Source organism: Leptonotus elevatus, chromosome 17, assembly GCF_054856555.1.
Source record: "Leptonotus elevatus isolate MCC_2025b chromosome 17, RoL_Lele_1.0, whole genome shotgun sequence".
NCBI classification, from domain to species: domain Eukaryota; kingdom Metazoa; phylum Chordata; class Actinopteri; order Syngnathiformes; family Syngnathidae; genus Leptonotus; species Leptonotus elevatus.
The window spans coordinates 6096520-6107543 of record NC_141255.1 but is presented as its reverse complement, the minus strand read 5'-3'; the positions used below and the strand labels follow the sequence as shown (position 1 = coordinate 6107543).

General features: G+C 44.8%; 1 protein-coding gene across 1 annotated transcript in view; it reads right to left on the bottom strand.

The window, feature by feature from the left end:
* The window catches only part of LOC147159474 (dachshund homolog 2-like), a 32553-nt gene continuing 21529 nt past the window's right edge, over nucleotides 1-11024 (bottom strand). Inside the window, exons 3-12 of the mRNA XM_086059371.1 lie at nucleotides 10529-10639; nucleotides 8516-8749; nucleotides 7758-7921; nucleotides 7523-7628; nucleotides 6522-6596; nucleotides 4995-5098; nucleotides 4775-4922; nucleotides 4493-4654; nucleotides 3490-3549; nucleotides 1-895 (exon numbers count right to left, since the gene is read on the bottom strand). Of these exons, the coding sequence (XP_085915497.1) occupies nucleotides 858-895; nucleotides 3490-3549; nucleotides 4493-4654; nucleotides 4775-4922; nucleotides 4995-5098; nucleotides 6522-6596; nucleotides 7523-7628; nucleotides 7758-7921; nucleotides 8516-8749; nucleotides 10529-10639 (1202 nt within the window). The 3' untranslated portion in view covers nucleotides 1-857. The remainder of the gene's footprint in view (nucleotides 896-3489; nucleotides 3550-4492; nucleotides 4655-4774; nucleotides 4923-4994; nucleotides 5099-6521; nucleotides 6597-7522; nucleotides 7629-7757; nucleotides 7922-8515; nucleotides 8750-10528; nucleotides 10640-11024) is intronic.

Below are 11024 nucleotides of genomic sequence, written 5' to 3'. Positions count from 1 at the left end.
GCGCGTCACCCCATGGTCGCAATCGTGTATATTTGCGCTCACAAAACAGGAAAGTCAAAGAAAAACAAGCGAGTGTCACTTCTATCTACACACATGAACCATTCATGTACATTTCAAATTCACAAAGAACAGACAAGAGTTCGCACTGGCAAAAAAGTGCAAGTGATAAAGTTACAAAGTGGAGCCCAGGAGCACTTGATTTGCTCGCCTGCTGGGCAAAAAAGGAAGAAAACGAAAAGTGCTACTCACTCAACTCACGCGGCAAACTACTACTTTCTGGTCAGGTTGAGGATATAATATTCTAAAAATCACTTCTTTGTCATAAAAAAAGGCTTCTTTTTTTTCTTTTTTTTAACATGTCCTTCAAGGTGATAGAAAAAGTCCAAAACAAGAAGGTGGAGTAGGTGCGTTTAGGGTAGAACAATTTTCCAACACTTTTTTTTCACAAAAAAAAAAAATTTAAATGAGAAAGAAGCCCCCCACATCTCGGAAAGGCTCTTTCTTTCTTTCTTTTTTCTTTTTTTTTTTTAAAACAGTCACTTTCCAGCACCGATGAGCTGATTCCCGTCCAATCTGAGTGGGCCAGCCAATGAGGTGGACTCAAGTTCTGCCAAATCCGGCACTTTAACGTGCGTAAATAGAATGCGCTCACGTCCGTCCATCCCAGCATGCTTTGCGCAGGAACAAAAGGAACGAGAAGGAAGTCGCATTACACAAAGAGGAATGATTTTTTTTTCTTTTTTCTTTTTTCTTTTTTGGTGATGTGCGATGGCGGCGTTGAAGTGGGGCCAGGGCAGCACGCTTGAAAAAGTTGCATCCCGCCTGGGGAGGGTGTGGCGGTTGTGGGCTCCACCACTCTAGAACATGATGGTGGTCTTCAGGAAAGCCCGAGATTCTGATTTGAAGGCAAAAAACAACAACAAAATCAGTCAAATATATGCTCATGTCAAGAATATGTGATTATTTTTTAACTTAAATAGTCAAAATCAGACTTATGACTTATATACTGTAGTCCTTCATTAAAGCAGACTGATTACGTTTGTGGGGGGTTTCAAGACATTTGCATCCATTTGTAACATATGGTTTTATTTTTGGCAAACTTTCTGATGGATGAGAATTAGTGATTCACATTTCTGCACATTTTATGCACTGCCAATTAAGAATTTTTTTCTTATCCAATTAACTCATTCGCTGCCATTGACGGCTATAGACGTCATAAATTAATTTGAACTATTTCTATTATTTTTTCCACTTTTGTTAACAAGAGTATGAAAACCTAGAGAGAAAAAAATGTCTGTACATTTAAAACAGATGTAAAATTTGTGATTAATCGTGAGTTAACTAGTGAAGTCATGCGATTAATTACGATTAAAAAATTTAATCACCTAACACCCCTAATTTTTAAAAATATTTTCTTTTTTTTTAAAATAAATAAATAAAATAATTGTAATTTTTTCCCCCCAATTTTTAATTAAAAAAAATTCTAAATAAAACACTATTTAAAATTAGGGGCGTCAAGCGATTACCATTTAAAATCGTAATTAATCGCATGACTTCACTAGTTAACTCACGATTAATCACACATTTTATATCTGTTCTAATACAATTTAAAAAAATCTAGGTTTTCACACTCCTGTTAACAAAAGTGAGAAAAATGTTAAACTAATATAGCCGTCAATGGCAGTAAACGAGTTAATCAACAAAATAACCGACATATTAATCAATTGTTAACATTATTCTTAGTTGCAGCCCTAATATATATACACGAATACATATGCACACTAACTTGTCTAAAAGCGGGGTTAATTGTATGCTGTTGCTGCCTACTCTCCCTTTATGGCTGCGATCTCAGATCTCCTCTTTGCAGCCTCACACACACGCACACGCACGCACGCCGCCTTTCCCCCCTGCGGTGTCATTGTTTTCTGCCAACGTTGCAAACTGTTTACATTTTCTGCATAACGGCGGCCATAATGCCGCCCCGCTTTCTCCTCCGCCACTCCCCACTTCCTCCATCTGACAGGACATCCGTTCGGAAAATAACCTCTTTTTTTTTGACAATGTTCTCTGGTTTCCGACTCCTCTCCGTCCCTCTCTGCTGCCCTTTGCTATTTTTACCCCCCCACCCCCCACCCCCATATATACACACACAAACTCCTTTTACCACGCAGCACCCCTCCCATTCCTCACCTCCCGTCCTCTATCTGTTACGCTCAGGATATTTTTATCCTGACCCGTTCTACCGACATCTTGCGCCTGGTGTAAAAGGGGTTTGAACGTGCCAAATTGTGCGGCGTGACGGTTAAAGAACTGAACGGTAGACCGAGAACACGCTGCCCACATGCATGCATTCTTTATCCTCTACACAAAATGACTACTATTACGTCATCTTACTGAGGCACATAAAGTAGTAGTAGTAGCAGTAGAAGAAGTGTATTTGTTTGCACGCTGCCTCCCGGTGGTCAAGGCGAGAACACCGAAAAAAGTTGCCAGGTTATCGTTTAACGATTACTCCATGTTGTTCTAAAGTACGAGACTTACAAGCGCAGTTTCGTTGCTTTTACTGTCACGCCTCGTAATCGTCATTAGTATGCTTGGTGCGCGTGTCGCCCGAGTGAAAAATGGCACTGACCCGCCTTGTTAAAGTCTATCAGCAGGTTGCCGTAAATGTCAGCGGGTCTGGCAACAAGGTCACATTTTTCAACTCCACCCCCGTCCCCCCGCCCCCCCTTGCCCTCCTTTGCCTCGACTTCCTCCGCTCGCATCTCCTCTTCATCGGTGCATTTTTAGTCGCAACCTTTCCCATAAAAGCTCCTCTTCCTCCCCGCATCTCTTCGGATTCTAATGCCACATCTTTCTTTGTATTCAGCACTTTTCTCTCCACTCGTTAATTAAGAGTGTGGAAGGTGAGTGGCGAGGGAGGTTTGCGGTGCGCGTGAGCGCGTGTGCGCATTAAAATCACTGTAGGTGCAAAACGCTTTTATGGAAGTAGGCATGAATGTGTGTGCGTGTGTGCGCGTGTGTGTACAGCAGCAAACGGGTCCTAGCGGGCCAATCAACATTAATGAAATCAGGTGGGTTTGCGCGTGCGTGTGCGCGTGCGCATGTTGGTGAGCGCTGGCAGAAGAGTGGGGATCTAAAGGGGTCTAAAGAGGAGAGAGAGCTAATTAGAGTTTGCTGTCTCACCCAAGTGTGGATCAAACTTACACGCACACACACACGTATACACACACACACACACACACAGGGAGCGTAGCGTTTTTATACACATGCAGCGTTTCAAAACGAAGCTTCTCAATGTCAGGCAGGACTGAGCACAGCTGGTGAAAGGAGGACAACACACGCACATACACACACACCTAAATGGCTTAATCCTGTTATGATATCAAATCACCGACAGTGGACTAAAATCTGTTTCCTGTCAACATTGCCAACTTACTAAACACACACATACACAAGTTTGCTTTGTTTTACTGTGTGTGTGTGTACCTTGCACTCCGTTGTCTTCCTGGTTCCCGTTCAGTTCATCCTGCTGGTCGGACGCAGCGTCTGCGTGAGACAGACGGGACAGAATGATGACAAGCATTCATTTACTCCTTCTGATGTTAATTCAACATCTACAGAATTGATCGTAACACTCTAAATTCACACTAAATGTAGTTAAAACAACAATGAAAGTGTTAGAATGCCGGTGGTAATTTAACACCTACAGAGTTAAATTTAACCCGTCAAAAGTGTTAATTTTCACACTAACCACAGTTAAAAGAACACCAAAAGTGTTAATCTTTTTACACTGAGGTGGAGTTAAACAACACGAAAAGTGTTAGAATGCCGGTGTTAAATCAACACCGACAGAGTTGAATTTAATTCTTCAAAAGTGTTAATTTTCACACTAATTTGAGTTAAAAGAACACCAAAAGTGTTAATCTTTTTACACTGAGATCGAGTTAAACAACACTAAAAGTGTTAGAATGCCGGTGTTAAATCAACACCTAGAGTTGAATTTAATTCTTCCAAAGTGTTAATTTTCACACTAATTTGCGTTAAAAGAACAAAAAACACTGAGATGGAGTTAAACAACAATAAAAGAGTTGGAAGTGTTAGCATGCCTGTGTTAATTCAACATCTACAGAGTTAAATTTAACCCTTCAAAAGTGTTAATTTTCACACTAACCACAGTTAAAAGAACACCAAAAGTGTTCATCTTTTTACACTGAGATGGAGGTAAACAAGACTAGACTAGTCAACACTGGTCGGTGTTGATTTTACAGAATAGAATAGTTAGAATATACTTTTTAACAGAATGAGTGCCTACAAGAAAATGGACTAGTTCATTGCGCGAGAAGGGTGGGAGAGGAAGTATAATGGATGCATTTTTTAGGGCGTGAATGAAGACAAAGAATATAAAAATAATTGTTTTGACTAAGAAAACGTAATCACACGATGTCAAAATGTCATGCAGGACTGCCAGATTTTACGAGCGACAAAATACCGGCGCCGTTGTCGTCGGCGGCGTGCAGCGGCTCGGGCGAAGACGAGGACGAGTGTTTCAGAACGTCCTCCCCCCTCTCCCTCCGCTTGGACTCAAACTCCAGCGCCTCCTGCAGCTTCCTCTTGGCCTTCTTCTCCTTTTTCAGACGTTTCTGGATGGACGCTGCGGGCAGAGGAGGAAGCCGTTTGGGATTGACTACATTTCCCAGAATGCCCCTGGGCAGCTTCCAAAACAGAAAACGAAATAAAATTAGGAGTCAAAAAATGTAAGTGCGCTTAAGACCTCTGCTCTGCAGTTCCGACGTGAGTTGCCGCTCCAGACTCTCTCTCATCTCTCGTTCCCGGTAAAGCTCCATCTTCAGCTCCCGCTTCTCCGCCTGGATCTGCTTGTCCTGCACGCGGGCGTTCTCCACCGCCACCTTCAGCAGGCCCTGAAACACGCGCACATGCTTTGTTCAAGGGTGCAACGTGGAAGATAAAGAAAAGGAGCGCCGCGGTCGCACCTGTATGTTGGTGAGGAGCGTTCCCACCGACGACAGGCCGTCGGCGAATAGGAACGGGGAAGGGAAGCCGGCGGGCAGGGCTTGACCCAGCAAAGCTTCTTCTTCTACGGACAAAACAAACATGGACTACAGTGAACGATGATTTCTTTTTTTTTGGACCGTTGTATCTTTTCAAAATGCTGGAAAGACATTTCAGCACGCTTTAAAAAGAAAACACTATTGGGATACTATACTATACTACACAATGTTGAAGAGAAATTATGTTACTATTTTAGTTGTAAATTTTGCATATCTTAAAAAGTTTATTAGTAGCAGCAGTGGTAATTTTTCCCCTTAAGAGCATTGTGGGCCATGTCAAAATCTATTTTTAGCACATATATATATATATATGCCATGGGGCGCCCAAAATGGATGGTGGGCGCCAAATAGCCCCCAGGGCGTAGTTTGGACACCACTGCCTTAAATTACCGCAGCGCTACTTAGCGTTAGCATTAAGCTAGCTAGAGGTGGTGATTTGAAATACCCAAGACAAACAGTTTAAAGCCTTTTTTTTTCTTCTTTTTTTTTTGACGACTCGCTCGCAAGTCAAAGCTAAGTCGTATCTCGAGGCGCTGGCAGTGTTCATTTTTCCCCCGCACACGCACCAGTCAAAAGTTGAAGACTGTTGTTTACTAAAGTGTAAAAGTCAATGATGCAGCATCACCGGGATCAATTACGCTCGACACGCCCGCGCGTCATTAGTATTCACACAATCACGTGAGGTACTAATTGGCAGGGATTAAAGACACCCTTGGTTTAAGTGTGTGTGTGTGTGTGCGTGTATGCGTGTGTGCGTGCGCTCATTGCGAGTGCGTCACAGTGTCTGCTCAGCCCTTAATGCCTAACACACTGACAACTGAGTTAACTCTGCTGTGAAATTAACGCTGATGAAGATGCACTCTACAGCCCTCGCTCGCGTGCGCACACACACGCACACACACACACACGCGTGCGTGCGTGCGTGTGTTAATCTCCTATCTGCCTCTTCATCCATACTTTTCCTCCTCTGCCACATGCGCTTATCTTCTGGTTGTTTGGAAGAGGCGGGTATCACAGGGATTGCGTCACCTTTCCAAGGATGGAAAATAACGGGAGAGGCCCAGCGTGCTTTTAGTGGGGCACCCCTTGACCCCTTTTAGCCCTGCCCCATTCACGTTATCTCGCCCTCTCTCTCTCTCACTCTCTCTCTCACACACACACACACACACAACCATCCTCATCGGTCTGATTGATGGCTCAGAGACAAGTGATCAATAGGAGCGGTGGAACATCCTGACACTTCAGTTTGTGAGCGTGTGCGTGTGCGCATGTGTGTGTGTGTGTAAATACAGGAGATGAAGAAAGTGCGGATGATTTGTCAGTTGTCAAAAGGAAATGGTTGAAGGTTTGGATAAAGGTGCATAATATGCAGAATATTTTGACATGCAAGTGTGTGCGCGTGTGTGTGTGTGTGTGTGTGTGTGTGTGTGTGCGTGCGTGCGGTCTAACCTTTGTCCTTTGTGATTTTCTTGATGGGTGTTGCAACGTTGGCCAGTGCGACATCTGCATCAGCCGACAGCAGGCCTGAAAGGGAAAACCATAGTCAGTCTGTGTACGTGTGTGTAAAGATTTTATTTTTTATTTTTTTACAGGGGACAGGTACCGTTACATTTTCCTTAAAAATAAAAGGAACAAAAACAACTCGCAGGTTCAAGTTAGCTCCTCCCCCTCAAACAAAGGTAGCCTCTCTGTCAAGATGCCATTCCAACATGCATCCTATTCATGATAGTTACCATCTATGCTAAATTAAGTTAGCGTGTTAGCTGCACTTCGCATTGGATAAAAATGTATGGTGTGGTTGGACATTTTGCTGTTTAAACATGTTAATTTGTCTTTGTTTTCAAATGTCAGCTTAGTAGTAAACAAAGAAGCAGCTTGAAGCAAGCACACTTGACCTCTTTTTGCAGATGTCGTTTTGTGTGTAAAGAAGGGGTGTGCCCAAAAAAATCGATTCTCATTTAATACGATTCAGAATCGATTTTAAATGTCCCAAAATCGATTTTATTTAAATTATTTTATACTGTTTGGCCTTTGTTTGTGTGTGCCTTTATTGGGAGCGTGTTCGTGTTGTACCCGATTTGGCCACTTGGGGGCAGTGTGGTTCCACATAGTCTGATACACTGTTAAGTTGTAACCACATTACAGAGTAGAAGGAAAGTCACAATCAAGTTATTCCAATAAAAGTTTGTTTTTTTCAGCGTGGAGCCGTTCTTTTGAGTGATAAAAGTGCCGCGAGTAGCGCGCTAATTAGCATTAGCGAGTCAGACTGAAGTAGATCATTACGATTCACATTTATAAATTGAAGCAAAAATAATTGTCAATCAAATAATTTTGAATCAGAAATCGCTCTTAACCGAAAATCGATGCTGAATCGAATCGCAGACCCAAAAATCGGAATCGAATCGTGAGACATTCAAAGATTTACAAAAATACCCCAAAATACTGCATACCGAGTCTTTCCGGCGAGCTGGAGGCCGAGCTACTGGGCTGCGACTGCAGAGGAGTGTTGGTCTCGTCAACAGAGGGCGACAGAGAGGGACTGTCGCACACCCGCTCCTACCCGACACGCACACATAAACGAGTAAAACAAAGCATTTTCGAAAACAAACAACTAACAAACTCACTCTAAAAACGACCGGAATTTAAATAAAAAACAAACTATTAAAACCACCAAGCGGGTTCTACCTTGATGACGGGCGCCCGGTGCATGTGTATCTGCTGAGCGGCGGCGGCCATGTTGGCGATAGTGCTAAGGTGGTTCATCTGTGACATCGCCATGGCGACGGAGGCGGGCGGCAAGCCCATGGGCAGCAACGTGTGGGGCATCATCATGAAAGGCAGGTCCAGTCCTGAAACAAAAACGATGACGCGGAGAAGAGTCAGGCAAGCTAACGGCTAACCAAGCTAAACGCATTTCCAAACAAATCTAAGAGGCTGTGTGACCCGCAGTTGAACTTGCCTTGGCATCCGGGGTTAAATATTAAAGGTGAACTGTTTTGTTTGGTTTCAGTCCCCCCCCCCCCCACCCCTCTTCGGGAACGCGCGCGTGGCCAACGTGAAACAATAACGCTGATTGCTGTTGTCCTGACGACTCGAGAGATACAATCATCAACGTGAGTGTTTGTCACCTCCCGCCGCGTGCGTGCGTGCGTGCGTGCGTGTGTCAAACACACGACTTGCAATAAGAAGCAACGCTTGCTTGTGTGTGTGTGTGATGTTGATGAATTGAGTCATTTAGTTGAGTGTCTGCTGATTAATCCAGGCGGAGTGTTAATACAGGAGATGGCAACAGATTAAATGGCGTACATTAACAAATATTGCCAACCTTTTCGCACGCGCGCGCGCGCACACACACACGCGGACCTTTTTCTGTATGCGTTCATGAATGGTCATTTTCAAAGTTATCTTTGGGTCTGCTGCGAAAGGTGAGTGCGCTCGCTCACTGTTGGCGAGCAGCTGCTGCTGCTGCTGCTGCTGCTGCTGTTGTTGGAGTTGCTGTTGATTGACAGCTCCCAAAACCGGGCCCCGCCCTCCTCCTCCTCCTCCTCCTCCTCCTCCTCCTCCACCGCCGCCGCCTCCCGCCGGGATGGCCCCGCCTCCTCCTCCGGGTCCTCCGCTTTGTGCTCCGGCCGGGGGGCTGCTCAGTCGCTCCTTGTCCCAGGAGCACTCGCTTCCTCCTGGGCACACATGACGAAGGCGTGAAGACACGGCAACTTCCTGCAAAACTTGTCGCTCACTCTCTCTCTCTCGCTCTCTCTCTCTCTCTCCCCCTCTCTCGCTGTGTGTAATGCTGCCTCGCTCGCCCGCCCGCCCGCTCCCTCCGCTCGCCTCTTCTTCGCTCCCTCATCCATCTTCATCTCCCTCCATTAGTTTGAATTAGCAGCCGTCTCTCTCTATTATTGCCCGATGAATTCTCTGCGCCGTGCACGTACATGTGTGTGCACGTGTGTGTGTGTGTGTGTGACAGCTGGGCCTCATCCCCTCTGCGCTTACACCAGGAAGACAAGAAATATAAACAGATGGGCAGATGTTCCCCCTCTTTCTCTCCCTCGGTATGTACACCTTGTGGTCGTGGTCACGCGCAGATTTCTTTTCCCGCAAAAAAAAAAAAAAGCGCCACTCCGAGTAGGATTTTTATATTTGCAAGATTTTTTTTTCAAAAATGGTCCTGCCGGCCATTTGGCGGGAATGGCTCGCCTTTCTCCTTTCTCCATTCTGCTTTTTTGTTTTGTGTTCTTTCAATAATTCACACTGAGATATAATGGACTCTTTGTTGAACGCACGTCAAGCGTAAGCGCACGCACGCTTGACATGTCGTCCGTTGCAATTCCAAAAAATACAATCGCTCCATAACAGAGGTCTCCAAGTTTGTCCCTTTTCGACGTCTCCCTGCTCCAACACGCGTGAATCAAATAATCAGGATTGTTATCAGGCTGCTGCAGAGCTTGCTGATCATTTGATTCAGGTGTGTTGGAGGAGGCGAGCATGGAAAACAGGTCCGATTTGGAGATCCCTGCTCTATAATAAAATAAATAAAATGACGAGGAATGGGCGAGTAGTGCCTTATTTGACTACTCAGAGAGGCTACCGATACAAGCCACTGATACTTAAATCAAACAAAGTTTGACATGGAATAAATCCTACTCTGCAGTAGGTGGAGATGGCTGTTAGTGATGCAACGATGTCCAAACGTCACAATATGATAAATATCGCGATATGAACCCTCACGATACAATAATTTTTGCGATATTGAGGAAAGGACGTAACCGGCAATAGCTAGATTGATCATTGTGATTTACTCAAGGGAGTTCTTCACATTATCAATCCGGGACTGCTCCATGGTGATATATATAAATAAAGGTCACAATACTGTATGGTTAAAAAAAGCACAATATTGTGTTTTTGTACATAATAACATTAGTGACAAAAAAATTGGCTTGGCCATGTCACATTGGCTCAGCAGCCCAAAGCATCATGGTCTATGTAGTTCACAATGCTGTGTTTGGCTGAAGCAGGCCAAAAGTGTTGAACAATATTTGCTGCCACGGTATGACTGATTCATGGGAGTGATATCCGCCAAAGTGGCCAAAACATTCCTAATTAAAATTAAACTGCACTAATTAACTAACCACCAGAGGGTGCTAGAACTGCACAAATGGAATGCAACCTCATCCTTTAACATGTGCTTCTTTTTTAATATCGTAACATGGCGGACGATGATATTGTGGCAATTTTTAATATCACGCCGTTATCGTTACATCCTTAATGTTTGAACATGGAGGTAGTCTTTGCAGAGGATAAAGAACATACACCTGTGAGATTTGTTATAATGTCTCTGTCTACATGTGCTGCTGGAGGATTAAAACGCACATCAATGCTTGTTGAATGTTTGCCTTTTGGCCTTTGGCGTTAATTCTTAGCAAGGCGAAATATGTGCGGGTGCGAGTGTGCGTTACCCGCATTGGAGTGCAGGTCGTCATTGTCCGACTCGTTTCCGTTCTGCAGACTCATCATCATCTTCATCTTGTGCAGCTTCTGGAGCTCGGCCATGGCGGCTGCTGTCAGGCCTGACGCGCACACACACACACACACACACACACTAGTCATTACGCGCCCCCTCCTGTCGCCTCCAGGTGGCGTCACCGAGGTGCGCCCGAGTGACACGCATGCCGACTGCCATTGTTGCGCGCGTCGCCTCTGAGTGGTTTTTGTTCAAGTGTTTCAGACGCCCCGAGGACACATTTGCGGATCGGCGGCGAGACAAAGCGCACACGCATGCATGCACACGCACACACACGCACGGTGCACACACTCTTTTGTACCGACTAAGATCCCCGGCCCAGTGCGCTGACCTGGAACTGACTTCTATACACAACAACCAGCAGAGTGAGAGAGATGACCCCGAGTGTGTGTGTCTGAAGGAATGCATGCATGTTTTTCTGTGTGTGTGTG